The 20,526-nt window shown below is 33.5% G+C and overlaps 1 protein-coding gene across 11 annotated transcripts in view; it reads right to left on the bottom strand.

Moving 5' to 3' along the window:
* Rbms3 (RNA binding motif single stranded interacting protein 3) overlaps positions 1–20,526 on the bottom strand; it is a 753,628-nt gene that overhangs the window by 46,050 nt on the left and 687,052 nt on the right. For 8 of the 11 annotated variants that reach the window (XM_063257078.1, XM_063257075.1, XM_063257076.1 and 5 more), the window contains 2 exons: positions 20,162–20,272; positions 12,407–12,454 (listed from right to left, as the gene is read on the bottom strand). In XM_063257078.1, the coding sequence (XP_063113148.1) occupies positions 12,407–12,454; positions 20,162–20,272 (159 nt within the window). The remainder of the gene's footprint in view (positions 1–12,406; positions 12,455–20,161; positions 20,273–20,526) is intronic. The other 3 variants (XM_063257079.1, XM_063257077.1, XM_013144017.2) reach the window with 1 other exon arrangement.

Raw genomic sequence — 20,526 nt, 5'->3', positions numbered from 1 at the left:
AAAATACATATAACCATGAGATATGTGTATATTATAGATATTAGACTCAATAGAGTTCATGACGTGCATTACATATGATCTCAATTTCAAATAAGGTATGTCATCTCCGTAAACCACAACAGACTAGGAATCTTATATTAAATACCACACGAATATTTTAGGGTTACTCCAAGTGTTTCAACAAGGAGCAGACTACCTTATTTGAAATTCTACCTAATATGAAAAAATATGAAAATCAGAAGAGAGTTTTAGAGGTCATCTGTGTTGTCTGTCACCAATAAAATCACAATTGTCAGTACATTTATATTTATCTTCATGTTAATACACTCATGTTTTCCTCTGATATATGTATAATTTAAAATTATGCATATGAAAAGAAAAATTTTAGCAAATTATGTAGGTTAGAAAGCAATATTTTAAATTTTTACAAAATAGAAATTATAAATCTATAAGAATAACTACCTGTGTTCCTTTTTGGATTCTTTTCATGGGTATGTTTCTGGTTTCAAAGTCATAATGATTTTTAATTTTTGTCACTTTTACTTGACATGCTGCACATTATTTTTCATGTAAAAGAAATAATATCATCTAATAATAATATCTAGTATTAGCTAATGATATCATCACATTCAACCAATATGGAAAATACATCTTCTATTTTTAGATGTTAAAACTCCACCTTAAATTACTATGTTTTAAAGTTTTGATCTATTAAAGCAAATGAGAGATAAATATATATCAAAAAATCCTAACATGCTGCCTTAATTGTGGAGAAAAAAATATGTCAACTGTTTAAAATTTAAGATGAGTCAGGTACTTGTTAGGTTCTTTGGATGTGGACCCAGCTAATCCTCATATTATTGTTGTGCACTGATAAAGAGGTATTATTAACTCTACTTAAGAAAAAAAAAAAAAGCTTCAGAAAACTTAAGAAGCTCTTATTGCTAAATAACTATTAAATAGTGAGGACAAGAATCATGTACATTTTCTTAACTCTAAAAGCTATTTTTCTTGTTTAGATCATATCTTTTCCTATTTAGAGCTACATGTATGTGAACAAATGAAACCCATGGTTTCTGGCGAATTTTCACATAAGATCAACACACAATCAAAATATCTTTCACTTCACCTTTTCACTAGGAATTTATAGCACACAAACTTCCCTTAACCCCATTGGAATTTCTTCATTTATGTTCTTAACCAGGAATGGGAGACTTACATTTCCAACTCGAATCTGTGAAGGGCTTACAAATTAAGCACTAATATAAGAAGTGCAATTAAAAGCACATCAAATCCAGAATTGAGAACAATGATGAAAACATGCAATATGCCCCCTCCAGTTCCAGATGTCCTAATGACCAAGCCAAAGGGAAATATACTGTACTTCATCTCACACTGTCTGTTCAAAGAAAGCACATTCATTCATAGAATGAGAGATGTGTGCTGAAAACTGAACCTGTAGAGCAATTCATCATTGGTGTTGTTATATAAGGAATATTGGATGTAAAATGAAGGACAATTTTGTTCATTGTAGCATTTCAAAAAAGCAAGCAATATTTTCTAAATGTCTGTATCATATACCAATACAAGAAGTAAAGGGTTAAACCATGAACTTTTAACTTAGAGAAAGTGTTTCTACAGGGACATACAATCACATAGTTCCAATATTTTGCTTTCTGATAAACTAGTTTAACATACTAGTCTTAGTATGTTAAGTTATTTCTGTTATTCTGTTATGTTAAACTAGGATTTCTCCAGTATCAGATGTCTCAAGCATGCCTCTGGCAAGCGGTGAATCATAATCAATTCATGGCTGGAGTTCTGACAGGGACCTCAAGTGCCCACTTTGTGCCGTTGATTATGACAAGAACCATGTGCTTTCAGTAGCAGATGTACTGATTCACACACCACACACAATTAGCTTACTTCAAATTCCATTGTTACTTGAAAGTGCCCTCTTTTTCTGTTGCCTTTATATGGGCTCTAGCCTTTATTAGAGGAATAAAGTGCTAAGTGACACCAGGTGCTTTTGCTGAGGTGTGTTCTAAGTCCACTGTAACCAGTGATGGAAGGGTCGGCTACAAAGAGTTTTGTGATGCTGTCTTTCTATTCTATGTGTGCTCAATCATCTAGTGGAATTTTGCTTTTCCCTTGCCACAGAGGACAGTCATCCCTCCATCCCTATGCAATGCGTGGCTTTCAGGTAAAACCAAGGAAGCTTTCCTTTACCTTCAGGGTGCAAAGAGTATCATGCTCAGAGAAGCAACCACCCAGAGGAAAAGGAATGGCTAATAGTGCTACACCAAGAGTGACTTCACTGGATACTAACTGACATTAACAACACCAAAACCACCTCAGATAATGTCACAAACACGCAACATATACTTGTACTACAAATCTACTGGGATGATGTATTTTTTACCTTTCTCTCCATTTATAAAAGTACAGAATTCTAAATCACATCAGAAGACATTAGACAGAATATATATTTGACTTTCTCAGTTGATGTTCTCTTGTTGCTGGCACATAAAACTAAGTCCCTGAAGACTAATAAATGATGAGAGTGTGAAAAATAAAAATGCATCTACAGGGTTTTAATACATCAATACTCCAATTAATTATGATATACACACTAAAACACTAAGAAATGTCTGTCAACTGTCATTCAATTTCTACCACCTCTGACTCTGACATTTTCTCTGCTGTTTATAAAACGAAAAAGCACCAAAATGCCAATTTTAAAGAAGATGCTTCATATATCTTATAAAAATGTTCATGAGTAGTGCATAGTTAGAGATATTTGTGAAAATATACCCTATAGGGCAGGGGAGGGCATGCTATATGTAGCTCACAAACCAATTCTAGTTTGCTGCCTATTTTGTCAATAAATTTTTAATGGAACCTCTCATGCTCAGTCACTGTGTCCTTTTTGTGTGAGACAATGGCAGGGCTGAAAAGTTGAGACATATTTTATACGGTGTACAAAACCCCCAAAAATTTACTTTCTGGAATTTTACAGAAAAAGTTTCAGGGTTTATAAAATAAACCTTAAGATTTTGCATGCTTCTATCCTCCCACCTGTAAGAGGGGAAACTGGGTTAAAAAAGAACGATGTTTGTTTGTAAGAATAGGGTAATTTCTTAAACTCCCTATAGGATAAAATACTTGAATAAATAAATAAAAACTTTCCTACAGGAAAAGGGTTTTAAGAAAAACCTTAATTTTTATAATTTAGTGAACCATGTAAACATATCATCAAAAGCATGGTAAGCCATTATGCACATGCGTGTGTTGAATACTCATACAAATAGTATATACAAACTCAAGTTTCACAGATGACTCTTAATGATATCTGTAACATGTTAAGTAACCATTCTTTATAAGCCTGTCTTCCATTGGGCTCTCTGTTCATTGAGTACAAGGATTACGGTCTACACCACCTAGACTCGTTTCCTTGTAGTGTGGTAAAAGGTCTGCAAATATTAGTTACATGCACTGGTAAGTAGAATAAATTCATCTTTATTAGAATTTATTGAAAAGAAAAAATTCAATTAATTAGTACAGTTAAAGAAACGCAGTTTTGTAATCAAAGTGAGTGCACAGTATTTGAGGAAAGAAATGAAACTGATTTTCATGTGTGCTTGTGGGAACACGTGTACCTCTGTGTCAGGTCTTTTACAGTAAATACAATTTACCAACTAATTGTTACTAATTGGAGGTACTAATGACCTAATTTTTAATTAAGGGTGGAAATCATTTATAATTTGCCCCTGGTATCCATGAAAGTAAATGTTGCTTGGAGCTGAAAATGACTTTGTTCTTTGAAGTGGTGTAAATACTGCCCCTCACTCCCTGATGATATTAGGGCAGTTAGAGAAAGTAACTCTCACCCAGAAGCAGTAATATAAAGAGGAGCTTCAACCAAATCTTTTGTTGAGCATCACCAGTTCCAAGTTAGTGGGCCTTTCCGATGTAAACTTCTATACTGTCACGAAAATGGCAAACAAATTGCATATAGTTTTAGTAGTAATTTATGTGTAAATCTGAATTTTTATATCTAGGAGGAACTCCATTAATACAAATCAGACATAAGAGAACGTCACATGTGACTATACATTATGACATTATTTTCAGTGAAACCCACCAAGTTACACTGGAATATTTACAACCTTGAACTGTTTTAGCAGATATATAAAAGGATAGGGCAGAGAGTGAATACATATTCCAGAAGTTTCTACAGTTCTTTTCACTGCACTTTTTAGCTTTGTTCTAGATTTTTCTTTTTTTTTTTTTTTTTTAAACCTTGCTTCAAATTTTGAACTCTAGTCTTTTTAGAAGAGCATGATAGATTTGCATTCATCATTTGTTCTCTGGGAATAATTTTTGCTTGATTTCATGCTGATGCCCTTCAAGGAAATTAAGTCCAAGAAAACTGAGATAAAAAGTTGATGATAAATTATTTGTAGTTTTTCAAAAAAAAAAAAAAAAAAGCTCGGCCTGGGGATTTAGCTCAGCAGCATAAGTGCCTGCCTTGCAAGTGTAGTCATGAGTTCAATCCCTGGTACCAATAAAGAAAACGAAAAAGAACCAAAAGATATTTGTAATTTTCATATGTGCTTCAGAAAATTCTGCCATGTATAAAGGTGATATTTTAGTCTCCATTTACTTATTTTTCCTACTCCTGTTTAAAATAAGAGAATGTTTTAAGGAGTTATAACCGTTAGGAAAAAGTAATACTAACAGAAGAGTGTATTTCTAATTTTGCCTAGAAATTTACAGGGCAGTTCAAGGCCTCCATCCTTTATTCTTGAAATGTGCTGGAAAAAGGCTGGCTGAAAATCAGGCTAACATAGAGGACACTGTTGTGATAAATCAGAGGTTTGACATTTCTGGCACGTACACGCTTTATTTTGAATACCTATACTCTTCTTCTTTTTTCTCAGATTATTTTTATATTTAAAATATATTCATGGTTAAAGCCTAAAGATTTATATTAGACTCTTTCTAAACAAAACATTCCTGAAGTCGTGCATAACCCAATTACAGTAAACTTCAAATGAAACCAAACCAAACAAAACTCACGCAAGTAAAATATCCCAGTTACACAGGAGTTTTGTCATTCCATATTGTTCAGTTTCCTTGACTTCTGTCATGTCACCTAATGTACTCTGGTCACCTGAAATTTTCCCAGAAATAGTACATTTATCAAAATTTTAAGTCTAAGTATTCTACTTCTGACTACACCATGCAACTCACTGGGAACTGCAGTCTCTGTTTTCTGCTCTTTCCATTTCCTTCCTTTCCAGCATATTTTTCCTTGAAACTACAGTTTGCTATTCAGTTATCTTGCTGCTGTCATTGATGCACAGTGCCATTTTTCTCTTTCTACTCCATAGCTACTTCACCTTGGATTAATATATCTGCCTTTTTAGCTCTTGATCACTACATGGAGAAAAACAAACCATCCTCATAGATTAGTACCATAAAAATTCATAGTCTGTAACTTCAAAGGAATTCCCAGCACTGCACTTTAAATTTTCGATGTGTTGGTTCATGGCCTCTTTACTTTAATGTTCCAAACTATGCTCTTCCTAAATCCTTACCAAGTCATCCATCTTCCAATCACTCTCAATGCCACTTAATAGTTCACATAGAAAAGGACTTCCTATTTGTTGTCTAGCTTTTTATTAGTATGTATTTGTGGTAGATGATGGTTATATTTTTTGTGGGTAGTTTTGGTGCATGTATTCAACATAACAATTCTCTTTTCATTCCCTTCTTTTACCATGTTAACTCCTCCCTCCCTCTATTTCTTGATCCCCTTCCCATTTAATAAAGAACCATTTGCCTGTCTTCTACTTTATTCCTTAGTTATAGTTTGGTTTTCTCGTGTAAGAGAAAGTTTTATGTCTGATTTAGTTCATTTAACAAAATGATCTTAAGGTATATTCACTTTCCTAAATGATTACTTTGTCATCTTTTTTGTTTTGTCTTTTTTTGAGAGAGGGTCTCGCTATGCAGTTCAGGCTGGCCTTGAGCTCACTTTGTAGGCCAGGATGGTCTCAAACTCTCACTATCCTCCTGCCTCAGCCTCCTGAGTGCTCGGATTACAGGTGTGAGCCACCACGCCCGGCTTCCTTCATCATTCTTTACACAGAGTGGTACTCCATTGTTTCTACATGCCAGGTTGTCTTTATTAACTCATATGTTTGATAGATTTATAGGCTTCTTCCAATAATTAGTTGTCAGGTTTCTTGCTTCTATCACGCAGATGTGCATGTGTTATTATAATATGATGCCTTTCACTCTTTTGGGGAATACTTTGAAGAGAACTAGCTGGATTGAATATAATTTTTATTTTTAGTGGGTTTTTTTTTGAGGTATCTCTATATTGATTTCATAGTGATTGTACTAGTTTACATTCTCATTGATAATGTAGAAGTTTTCTTTTTTCCTGAAACCTTGCCAGTATTTGATATTATTTGGGTTCTTGACAGAGAAATTAGGCAGGAAAAACAAATAAAAGGATAAGTGTAGGAATGGGAGAAGACAAATCATCATTATTTGAAGATGATGTGATTTTCTACATAGAAGACTCAAACACATTCAACAAAAAAACTCTAGAATTAATAACCAAACTCAGCAATGTAGCAGGATAAAAAATCAGCAGAATAATGAATAGCAATTCTGTACACCAGTAATGAACTTACTCAGAAATATTAGGAAAAAATGCAATCTACAATAGTGACAAGAAAAATTAAGTACTTAAAGAATTAACCTAACCAAGGAAGGGAAAGTGTTCAGCAATTAAAGTACAGTACTTTGAAAAAAGAGATCAAAGAAGATACGAGAAAATACACACTTCTAAAACGGATACATAGATTTAAGCAATCAAAATACTACAGAAAACAAGCTTAAAATTCATATAAAAACAGAAAAGACTCAGAATAGCAAAAGTAATCCAGTGGAACAAAAGGGAAGCAGGAGGCATCACAATCACAGATTTGAAGTTATATTACAAAGCTGCAGTGATTTAAAACAAAACATGGTTGTGACACAGAAAAGGCCATGTGGAGAAATACAATAAAATAGAAAATAGCCCTAAGCACATTCAACTATATGATCTTTCACAAAGGAGCCAAAAACACATTGGAAGAAAGATAGTTTAATAAATGAGGTTGAGAAAACTAACTATCCACACAGGGAAGATTTAATCTGCACCTCTATCTTTTATCACGTACTAAACTCAAATTGGATCAAAGATCTAAGTGGTAAACCAGAAACAATCTAATGCCAGATAAAAGAGGTAAAATTCTTAAGTCAAAATTATGGGGAAGGAGTTTCTGAACAGAAACCTGGTTGCATAGGAAATAGCACAAAGAGTCAGCAAATGGGATCATATCTAATTAAAAAGCTCTGCCAAGCAAATGAAATACCCAACAGAGAGAAAAGATAAACTACAAAATCAGAAAAAAATTTCCATCTATTCCTGAGACCAAGTACTAATATATAGAATACATGAAGAAATCAAAAACAATTAGAACCTCCAATAAAAAAAGACTCATTTAAAAATAGGCAAGTAATACTGATAGACACTTCTCAGAAAACCAAAGACCAATAAATACACGAGGAAATGTTCAACATCACTGGCCAGTAGAGAAATGCAAACTAAATAATACTGAAATTCCATCTTGGCCCAGAAAGAATGATTATCACCAAAGCTTCCTATGTTTATATTTGCAGATTTATATGCACATACATTATTCCTAGTTCCTGTTCATTCACATTCTAGAACACAAAGGGCTTCCATAAGGGCCTTGTTCTACTAGTCGTCAAGTTTGAATTATAACTTTAAACTTTAGAAATACCTCCTGCCTTTTACCCATCATGGCCAATATTTCTCATTTTAAAAAAATCAGTCAGTTCTAGTCTATTTGTTTCATTATCATCATTTCTGTTCTTTAAAGCCTAATGTTTTTAGTTAACTCTACTTGCTATGTTCACTTGTTTATATGCCATTCAGTGATGTAGCCTTCACCATACATTGCACCATCAAATTCACTAATGATCTCTGTATAATAAAATCTGTTATGGCTTGTATCTTGATGCCCCCCCAAAGCCTCAGGCAGTCATAGGTGGGGCTTTCTGGAGGTGGTTGGATCTGGCATACCTGATGCTTGGATCAAGGATGTGTGATTACTACATTAGTCCACCGATGGTTTTTGCATAGTTGAGGGTAGATTTAAGGGTGCCCTCCCTTAATTTAAGGGTGGGTAGGCTGGATAAATATAAGGGACAGAAAGAGCAACCTTGCTTGCTGCCTGCTGCTTTCTGCTTGGTGCCTCCTCTGCACGACCCTCTGCTATGCTGCCCTGCCTTGGAACCAGACATATATGAACTGAAACCTCCACAAACCACGAGCCTTTCCCCTCTCTAAATTTGGTTGTCAAATACTTTGTCTCAACAACAAGAAAAGTAACTAAAACAAAGTCCAATGACTCATTTTCAGGATTCCTGTCATTAACCAGCATTTTATTTATCATCTTCTTGCTTTTTCTTACATATCTTATGTGCCTTTTACAAACTTTATTTTAAACTTGATTTTCTGACACTTATTTTTAAGATGATATGTACTTTCCTTAGCTCTGATCACATTCTGTCGGTGACACAGCTTAATTCCATCATGAAGTCTACAGAAACTCCTTCAGGTAAGAATTATCATCTGAACTCAGGCACACACATTTAAACATTTTCATTTCTGTGGATCACAGGTATCTATCTCAGCCTTAACACGATTGACATCAAAGTCACCCTTTTTCTGCAGAAATCAGATCTTCCTTTCCACGGTTCAAAGCCTGACAAATGGTACCTCACGCCTTTCAGTTGTTAGAAATTTATGAGGCAGATTTAATTCTTCTCTCCCTATCATGATATTCTATTGTTTCCCAGCCATCGTGTTAAGCCTCATTAATATGTCACAAATTTACCAACTTTCCATGACTTGAGTACCAGCCATTGTGACTTCTTCTTTAGATTGTTGGGATTCAATTTTTCATTTTTCTAGATTTGTCTCTCCCAATGTGTTCTCCATTTAACACCCAGAGTTATTATGTCATTCTCAAATATCAAAATTCTTACTGTTTTTCTATTAACATGACAGACTTCAAGCTACTGTATTTAGCACTGTCACTTCATCTCAACACATTTTGAGGCTCATTTTCCCTATTTCTTTCTTTCTGTGCATTCTTTTCTTTATTGCCCTCTTTAACCAGCTGCCTCACCCCACTGTGACATACTTCGTTCAAAAATCCTTTTGCACATGCGCCCTCCTTGGTCATAAATTCTCCTGTCCAGAGTCTTATCAACTTAGCTAATACCCATATATTCTTATGCTTATGTTTAGATCCTTCTTCTACTAGGACTCTTTCTCTCACCTCTCATAGTAGTTAGTTGTTTCTTTGTGCTGTAACAATGCTTATATCAGTAGTTATGAGTTCCCTAGAGTTCAATAACATTTGAACTCTAATTTTTTGCTAGGATCTGTTTTAAGCACTTTAAGTATTGTAACTCATCCTACCTTAACTTCTTCAACGCTTAGGAAAAGCTTATGAGAATTTTTTTTATCAGATAAGTAATCTAAACTACATGGAAGTTAAGTGATGTTCTCATTTTTCCACAATTAGTAACTCACATGAGTAGCTTCTCTAGTTAGGTATCTGATTTACGAATGAACAAACTTAGCCATTATGATAATTGATGTACTTATGCCACTGTGTCATGGTAATTCGTTTAAATTGAGCTTCCAAAAATCATTAGAAAAAATTTGCACGCCTAGCACTTAGCACAATAAACCACATATGCTTCCAATATAAATTATTTAAATAAGTAAAGTGACAAGTTGAAACATGACTCAAAGAAGGAAGAGTTCCCACCCCAAATCAGTTTGTACTGACCTAACTTTGCCATCATGATACTTACTGACTTGCTGAGAGTTAATATCCTGAGAAACTCTTTTCTATTTCTAAGAGTTTGCATATCTTATACGCTTTCTTAATACACATTTTCCACTGGTGTCTAATTGTTAAACTCAGATTCTTCCTTTCTAATCCAACACAGAACTCAATTTATTTTTGAAGGTTTCAACTTTATATCTTATATGTTGAACATCACAAATAACATTAAATTAGATCTCAAAATGTTTACCAAGGATCTATTTTCAACACAAATTTGAATGTGCATCTCTACTACAGTGTAGTATCTACTGTCCAGGAATTGTTCAATAAATGCTTTAAATGTGGATTGAATGATATTGTTTGGGTTATATTTTGTAAATTATGAAGCAGATATTTTTTAATTCTAGTAAACTAGAGCAAATCTGGTTGGCTCCTACATTGGCAGATAATGAATTATTTGAGTTTTTCAATATTGGCATTTTGAGATGGCTTGGAAAGAGATATTACAATAGCTAGTTCATTTTTCTGGTGTGGTTTGGCAAAGGACATACAAATTTTCCAAAGTCTCTGAAGTTATTCCACTAGTCACTTAAAAGACATTTTAGAAAGAAAGTTTGTTTCTATTTAGAGATAAACCAAAAAAAAAAAAGTAAGTTAATATATGTCAAGCCACCAAACCAATCTTATGAGGAACAAATAACTATAAAATAGCCCAGAACACTATTTTTCATATGAACGCTATATTGGTTCCTTCCTTTGTACTCCATTTGTGGGAAGACAGCAATTTTTAAATGTAAATATGTTATTTCTGGGCCTCTAACTCTTCTATGTAATTTTTTTTTTATCTTTTTCATCAAGCACATGCAAAACTGTTAGATTAAATTTTTTATCAAATCATTTATTTGCTCAAAATTTTTCAGTGACTAAGGTCTATCAAATGAGATTAAACTCCAGAGCTAGGATTTTTAGTCATGGTTTCTGCCTCACTTGATTTGGTAGCATTTGATCCAAGCAGTATATAATAAGTATTTCGATTTTTGCATTGTATTCTTGAAAGAGTGAAATAAGGAGAACCAGCTGAAGTTCCAGACAATGTTGTCTATTATTGTTAACACTGGTAAGTTATCAAGAATATATGCCATTAGTTAAGTAAAATGTTATATGTGAAACAAAATACAAGCCATATAAGTCAAACAAAGTCTCTTCCCAAGTGTCCCATATCATAAATGAAAATGGCACAACCAGATATGATAGAAAATATACTTTGGAGAAAGACTGTGATATTTTAAGTAACGAGAATTTATAAACATTAAAGGCCAAAATGACTTCAGTGGAAAACTAAGCCATTGTTTTACAATGGGGACATTCCAAGAATTCAGCCATGAATATAACTAAACAAATCTACAGCATACAACAAAGATCACCCTTTGGATGCTGGATGAAGCAAGCAGAGACGCCAAGAACACAACGTTCTCTGCATGGGAACTTCTGTCTGGCTGCCAGGCTTAACCGTCCTGTGGCTCTTTCACTCTATTTCTCAAGTTTTCTTTTTTTATTTTTCTTTTTCTTTTCTTTTCTTTTTTTTTTTTTTTTTGCTCTGTCTCTGTAATGCTTTTCTGAGTTTGAATTTTATGTTCTTGCCATCTAACATATCAAAGGATCAAGATTTCAAAGCACTTCAGACAGTCACTAGTTCAGTTAGTTAAAACAAAATCAACATAAATGAACATTTTGTGCCCATTTTCCTCTTTGCAAGATAGTCAGAGTTTCAAATAAAGATGAATGCACAGGGTCCAGTTTAAAATAAAAGTCAACCTCTTCACACACATATACCGATTACAAACTATACCACAAAACTCTAGGAAACAATTTAAATGTTGCTAATTAAAAATCTGAAGACCCTGATGCATTCTCAAAGCAATCTCTGTCACTTTGTTGTACAAATATAATATTGGTAGATTCACTTTGACATACAAATTTTCATTTTTGGAACAAATTTAACGTTTTAATTCATTCAACAAATATACTGAGTACCTACTATATTTCTGATCCTATGCTCAGTGACAAGAAAATGGGATGATTTTTTCTTTAACTTTAGACTAATTCTTGTCTATAAAGCAGTGCTTCTCAATTTATGTTTATCAATCCATGATTCTTTTGCTAAATACAATGTCCTTATCCCACTTTTCAGAAATGGTGGTAACTATCTAATATTGAGAATCACCAATATACAGGATATAGACTCTACCTTTTGTGTATCTTTGATAGACAGACTCTCTTGGAGTTTTGATTTTTTTTATTTAAAAAGCAACATATATACCAATGCTGAAATAAAATTCAAATTTCTCATACTCACTGCTTTGAGAATCACTGCTTTAAAGAGTTTGGCAAAAACCAGGCAACCTCCATCTCTCCCCTCCAATCAAGACTTAAAGGAATGAGAATTTTCCTACCTGACACAACAGCTGGTGGAGTATCATAATCCTGTCTTGGGATTGAATCTTTGAATGAAAAGAGCATGAGAAAGAATGCAATGAAGTACAAAAGAAAATAAAACAGAATTTTAGCTTTAAAATTTGGAAAGGTCCATTGCCCATCTTATGTTCACCTAACCCCCTGTCTTCAAGCAGTCAAGGCATTATGACTCTAGTTTACAGGTGATACTCCAATTTAGTAGGTACCATGGCTCCTACCACCACCATGTTTCACCCGATGTCAGGACCAGCATGATCTGCATGAACACTATAATTTGGAGCATGATAGTTTTCCTGTTTGTTTTGTTTCATTGGGAATCAATGAGAATTATTTACTCTCCCTGGCTGACACAAAAGTTTTACAGGCAGTCTATTTGGAGGAGGCTCAAAGTGTGATATAAAGGGAAAACCTAGAGAATAAAAGGAAGAATGGTAATTTAAAGAAGATAAAAAATTTGCACATTTTTTGTACTATGGAGGTGAGTGCAATTTGAAGTCCTAGTTGGGGTGTGATATGTGGCTATGTGGGAGGCAGAGCAGAGGGAGCTTTCTGTTCCACAGAGAGAAGATTTCTGTGTTGACTCTGTGGAGCAGAAATTCACAGACCACAACTTATTGAATGGATAATGGCTGTATTTTTCTATAGTGTTCTAACCCCAGGAAATCATCATTGAATTACATGGCAATCACTGCAAAATTTTGGTTCATGGGGATCAAATATATCCAAGGTTTTGAAGATAAAATAAGATTTGGCTTGATACAATTTCTTTAGCCAGGGCTATCAAGAAATGGAAAGTAGGCCTGTGGCCTTAGACCCCTTTCAAAAAGAGCAAACTTCTAACCTTGTTTCACATTCAAATAAACTGCCCCGAACATAGTTAAATAGATACTCTTGGGTGGACTCTTACTTTAATCATATGACCTGAAATCCATTTTAAAAAGCCAAAACCCCAAATTTATTATTCCACACATTTAAAAACTTTTGGACCACCACAAATTTCTCACTTTCATCTCCTTTCCACAAAAGGATAACATTAATTACTCTCCAGTGTAAATGGCATATGAAAATGTAAATAAATTAAACATTGCAAAGTACTTTGTCAACAAGAAACACTGATCAGAAGGGTCATATGCAACAAAAACCATATTTATAAGTTCTTACATTTCTCACAACAGTTTACTGAACTAGTGAGTTAATTGTAATTCCCAAATTTAGAAAAAAAATAGTTATTTATATATCTAAACGTTTTGCTAATTAGTGGTTTTAAATCCTACCTTTTGAAAAAATGGCAGTTATGCATTATCAGTATAAAACAAAACAAAGAAACATTAATTTTTGGATCATGTTGCTGATCATTTCCCAAAAATACACCTATAAAATTTAAAAGTAAATAATGAAAGAAGAGCCGGGGATGTGGTTTAGCTGTACAGAACCTGCCTGGCAAGTGTGAGGTTGTGAGTTCAATTCCCTGCACCAAAACCAAAAATCAAACACCAAAATAATAGGAGAAAATAATACTGAGTGCTGAATAGTTCGAGAACGTAGACAAGTATAATGTTTAAAATAGAAATTATCTGTAATCTCTTCCTTCAAAATAATTACACTTACTTTGCATTTCTTCACACCATTATTTTATACACTTTATTTTTCACAGTGGGAGTTATATCCACATATGCAGATTTTTCTTTCTTTTTTATATAACATTTTAATTTATCTAATTAATTTGAACTCATAATTAGATGCTATTTTACATTTCAATTTATGGATAGTTTATGATTTGTTCAATTTTTCTGCTCATTACACATTATAAACAACACTATTAACTATTTTTGAAGCATCAAGACTTCACCATTTTAGAATATTTCAATAAACTACTTATTCAAAACTGTAATTGTCCTTTCTGCCAGGATTAATGTTCTGAAAATTTTGACTACCTTGTGCAGGTGCTAGGTACAAGCTCAAGTTACTTTCATCACACAATCACTATTTGAAAATGTTTATTTTCCAGCATCAACCTCAAGAGTATGAACTATTTCAATGATTTTATTTAATGGGATATGCATTTTGTGTCAGTTATACACAGTAGACTAAATTGTAATTTCTGTCTTTTGTTGTAACTTTTCATATATTCTGCAGCATTCTCTTCCCTTCTTTATCAACTACCTGGACATATTTTTGGCATTTTATGTATTAGGACTTTTTATTCAGTTGTTAATGTACTTTATTGTGTAGCCCATTTTTTAAACAACAAAGCTTTAAAATTTACTTAATAGACATTTAGATAAAGCCTATTCACTTTTTATAATGTAACATTACTCTTTAAAGGTCTTTCATTTTAAAATAAGATTGAACACATTTTTAAATCTATAGATTGTTTACCTATATTTTCTTTCTTCTTCTATTTTACCATTTAAAATTAGTTGTTGTTTTTCCTGAAAAAAATTTAATGAAAAAGTAGCTTGTCATTTATGATACTATGAACTGAAATATGAGTTTCATATTTTATTTCTTTAATGCTTCTCCATTTTAATATCTATGTGGGAAAAGAAGAAAGAGAAAGAAAAAAACAGAGAGGGGAAAATGGAAACAAAGATTTTATACATAAGAAAGGGAAACGAAGTTGAATGGAGAGGAGAGGAATGGGAAAAAAAGGGAGAATCAAGACACGCCAGGTACAGGTCAAATTTCCTGTGATGACTATAGTCATTATGTATATCTAAAATGTATCAACAAACTTAATTAAGAAATTTAAAAATTAATATCTAATAATGGTTACAAAAATAAAAAGAGACAACAACTAAGCAAAGTGAATAATTTAGGTTTCTACCTGGTATTGACAGAATTTTAGAACAGTAAAGGAGTATTGTGATTGAAAGCTGCTGGAGAACTTGCAGAATATTGGAATACAATCACAAGTTTACTTTTGTGAGTGGCTTATGGCTGTACCATGGGAATACAGAGATGTCACAAATCACCAGTGCCTTGGAGAGCACAACAGTAACTGCAGATAAAGAGACTTCAGAACAAAGTCTTTTTCTTTCTTTCAAAAGATTTGAATGACATTGCAAGCCACTGGTAAGGAGCAACCAAACAAATGAAAGGGGAGATATGAACCTTGTAAAACAAGTTTATCATACAATTTGGAGGGTTTTCATAACACAGGAAAGTCCCTAGTGGTATTTTCCAAACCTTACACTAAGAAATTATGATAAGAAATATGTGATAAGAAATTATGGATAATGGGTTGCTTCAATCAAAAGAATCCTGTGGCAAAAATAAATAAAAGCATACAAAGCTAGAAAAATTCATGAAAGTCAGCAGAGCCATGAAATACAACCATTATACTGTTGCATAAAACTCATTTATTTTAAGGCTGATGGGTTTATCTAACCCTAAAATAGGCAGCAAATTGAAAAATAAGCATTAAAAGGGAAAACTTATACAGAGAGTTTGATTAAATTACATAGCACCCATTTGAAACTTTGGGGTTATCTGACATGAAATACAACTGTTGTTATGAAGATAAAAAAGAGGTTTTGGCTCAATATAATTCCTTTAGCTAGGGATCTTTATAAGGAGTGTGATATAGCCTATGACTTAGTACATTTTGTAAAAAAGAGATAAACTGAATCGAATTCCACTTCCCATTAGCTCTGATCATGAACTTCTCTATGAAAGTATTCACAGGACCTCACTGTGTTCTGCCCTAGAAGCCCATCACTTCCTGGAAGTGAAATTTCCTATTTTAATCTTAGTTGTCACTGACCACACTTTGTTTTGCTGAACTTCAGTAAACTTAGTTGTCTGAAAGTCTCTAAAGAGTTCTGGAGACAGTCATTGTCAGGGCATTTTAGACTACCTGGCAGCGGTAACGTGGTGCAGAATGGATTGGAGAAAGTGGGGGGCTGAAAGCAAGAAAGAGCAGGTAGGAGACCATTGAAATGAATCCAGGGAGGCCCACGGCAGAGTCCCTGGAACTGTGGAAGAGGAAATGTATCTGGCAGAAACAGTGTCTGGAAGGCACAGTTATTAAATATTCTAGCTGGTGGTGAGCGAGAAGAAAGGGCCTAGATTGACTTGTAGGTACATAGTTTGACTACTAGCAAATGATTATGACTTAACTTGAAAGAAAACAGGGTACAGGTACACACAGGAGGAAAGGAACTCGGAAGTTTAGAGAAGCTCATGAAGTTACTTCTGGTCATTCTGATTTTGAGAAACTAGCGGGAAATTTACATGGAGAGAGCAAATTAGTAGTTGGAAAATGAGGGATTCTAAGATGAGGTTAGCAGAGAGCGCTCAGATATGGGACTCTTCAGTGGAAAAGCAAGGTTTAAAACCATGAAAGTGGAGTAGATGCTTAAGGAAACCATATAGCCTGGTTAAAAAGGAAACCATCATTTAGTGACTGAAAGAAAAGAAGAAATGGTCAGAGAATTTGGAGGAAAACCTTGTATTGCAGTCACACACATGGAGCTTTGGGGGATAAACTGGGCCTCAATATTTAATGACATGAAAATGTCACACTGAAATCCAAATATTCAGATTATCTTGAAAAACTACAAGGTACGATCCCTCTGGGTCTGTACCCCACATGGCCATAGCTGCCTGGATTTCAATGGCAGCCACTCTCTAGACAGAGGTACTCATATTCCAGGCTGCCAAAAGCACCACGCATCACCAGTTTGTCCAAACTCGTGTGGAGATTTCATTTTTAACTGCATTGGAAAACTTCTAAAATATAACTTTAATATTATGTGACTTCATATAACATGTTCACATTTATCATATAGGGAAACAGAGCAAATTTGATTACATATTTGAACTCAGTCAGCTTCACTTACTAATGTGATTTAGGTAGATTGTAGAGTTTTGACTTTGAAGTCATAGATGAGTATTATAGTAGCAAAAAAGTGGAAATTTTTAAAGAAATTAATGACATTATTTGGCATAGAACAAGTGAAAGAGTTGTTCTCTGGTTTTAATAGGGTACTAATTGGGCTAGACTTCCACCAGTTAGGTAGAAGCTACTGAGGCTGGAGGGGTTAGGTAGTTCAGTTGATAAGCACCTCAAGGGCATTATACACTGTTTTGGGTGTATTATGTACATCATTCCAATTAACACTCAGAACACCCTGGGTTGTATATAATGTTACTCTCATTTTGTAAAAGATGAAGTGAAAGTTCAAAGAAGTTAAAAACTTGCCTAAACATATATATTGAAAGAAAGATAGAGCCAGACTTTTAACTCCAGTTTGATTCCAACTTTCTTGGACTTTCCATGATGCCAAGGTGCTTTCCATATCAATAGAAATATTGGAAAGATAGCTAGTAGGTGGGAAAACTCAATTTTAAATATCAACCTCAATTCCATAACAGTCACTTCAAATGTCAACTAACATTCAGATAAATTAAATCTATCATGGTATGTTCAGGTATGAGATTGATAGTTTAAGGGAAGAAAAATCCAGCATTTGAGTCACTTAACATACTCTATCATCTTTTGTTTAATGAATAAGTAGACTAATAAGTTTCCTCTATGCCTATCCAGAACTTCATAAAATTTTAAATTTTTCATAAAATTATATGAGACTTATTATTTGTCAAAATATTATTTATTTGCAAATTTAAAGGGAAGAAAAATGCAAATAAGCAAAAACCTAGGGGAAGTATTACAAATAAGCCATATGCAAAAAATTTTATTTTCTAAGAAGGTAGTGAAATATGTCATTATAGAATTATTCTTACTGGTTGTTACCAGCTAAATAAAGTTATAGATTCACATAAATTTGTCCTTATTAAAATGCTCAAATACACTATTTATATATATGTATATATACATACACCATTATATATATATATATATATATATATATATATATATATATGTATATATATTTGGATCAGTAGTACAATTCCGAGCCTGTTCAGTATCATTTGGCTTATTTTTCAATTTTCTAAAGGATTCAATCATATGCTCAACCTAACATATTTTACACACTTAAACTTTAGCAACTACTGGCTTTGTTTTTGACTCAAAAATGTAAAATTTATTAATTTCTTTCTTTACTTTGCACTTTAACTTTTTTCTGTTATCATATTCATTTGTCAAGAGAATTTCATACTTCATTCATTCAAAATTTATAACTATTGAAGGACAGGAGGCTGCTACACTAAAGAGCAATCTCCATGTGTAACATGATCAAACCTCAAGCCTACTTATTATTAATTGCTGTTTTCATAATGCATCATGTTTGAATAATCCTTATACACTAAGAACAAAACTATTATCTTCAAATCCTCTCTCTAATGAAAATTGCCTATGCCACAGTTATAAATAAATGTAATCTTAAACATGACTTCTAAAGCTCAAGATCAAAAACCTAAGAAATCCTTTGATTCATTCCAAGCATTCAGACACTTGGGTTATCATCAATTGCTTTTCATGGAATCAGCAACTGAAGCCCTAAACATTAGTGCTTTGCTTTGTTAATAAAACTTAGTTTCTTTACTAAAACGCTGTGACTCTTTCTTTTAAGAGGATGAATGTCTTCCCGTGTAAAGTGGATTAGTGAGACCTCAGAAGACATGTGAAGAACTTCTTGTATTCCATACAGTCTACAGATCAATATTCTCTACTCAGCAAGCTAGTCACTGATTAATTAATCCTAAATATTTCTGTGTAGTGTTCCTAAATATTTGTAGATGATATCCAAGTAACATATGAAACTAAGTATGTAAAATCATAATAGTTTGGGGGCATATATCAAGCTCAATATTTGAACATTATTGAGACCAGAAATGCTATTTTTCCAAGGACAGATAGAAACCACAGAGTTCAGTGGAGTTTTAAAACTAGGATTCTTGATTTCTACTCCAGTGATTTTTCTAAATAATCTAAACTGCACATTCAGAAGAAATAGTACATATTTTTCTACATTTAAAAATAACAAACTATTTGTATTAAAGTTCAGGAGAAATATAGCTATTGATGGTGTCAAATGTAACAGTAATAAAGTTTTACCATCATTGTATTAGGCATTTATCTTCTTGAATAAGTTGTCAATTATTTTTGAAAGTATCTTTTCTAAAAAAATAACATTTTTCCATGATTTCAAATTTCTTACCGATATAAAATCAAGCTGAAAATATATTTGCTTTTAAGTACACTTTTGTTTCTAAGGAGAAATAAGATTATTTGAAACTTTTTCATCCTAATAAAAAGAGATTGAGCTCATTAGAGTCCCTTTCTTCTTTTCAGTTCTATGTCAACATATCAAAGACAAACATCAAAAGATATTTTATGCCAAGTTCTCAATTAATTTTATGATGTTAGACATTGAAAGTCAATAAAAAGCTCTCCTTCTATCAGTCATAGTCAGAGCTGGCCCCTTGTGGAGAAAGGGGATGATATCCTGGCTGCAAGGGTAAACAACTGGGAAAGCAGCCTAAAGCATATCACTCCTGGGACTACATTTGCAGATGCACGGAAAAAGGACACATTTCTGAAAGCAAGATTCAAATGCAGCACAGTAAAACCCTCAGCCTAGTCAGTGTGAGCAAATGTGTCCTGCAATCTGATGCCAATGAACTACACAGCTCATTCATACTGGCACCTGAAAAACGTGTTAGGCAGGGGTACAGAACAAGTTTCACCAATAATGCCTACAAAAAGAGAGGGCTGTATCTTATTAAAATACAAGAAGATAAAATAAAATGAGTTTTTAACTCACCGTTCCTGTTGTGCCCAGTGAAAGGTGATTCATCTGTTGTGTCAGGGGACCCATCATGTTTGTTGGCTGCATTGACATAGGATGTTCCATTGTTGGTGTGATCACAGCACCCTACAAGCACATACAAAGTCCATCTGAAAACACAGTCTACAGGAAGACAACTTTTAAAAAAACAAGGGCAGTACACTACTTTTTATGTTAACATCAAACATGTGTACTTTTGCTAAAAAGGCTAAATTCAGGGTTACATGGTTTTTTAACTCATCCATGTCATTTTGTTTTGCCTAAAATACAGCCTGAGCAGCTTCCTTTCTTTGGTGTGATCTCTATGTGATATGTCTAATGCATCTGTCATTTACTTTTCC

The sequence above is a fragment of the Cavia porcellus genome, unplaced genomic scaffold, assembly GCF_034190915.1.
Source record: "Cavia porcellus strain 051 isolate PalLab524CR breed Dunkin Hartley unplaced genomic scaffold, mCavPor4.1 scaffold_10, whole genome shotgun sequence".
Taxonomy (NCBI): domain Eukaryota; kingdom Metazoa; phylum Chordata; class Mammalia; order Rodentia; family Caviidae; genus Cavia; species Cavia porcellus.
Note: the sequence above shows the minus strand (reverse complement) of the source record. Positions and strands in the feature narration are given on the sequence as shown.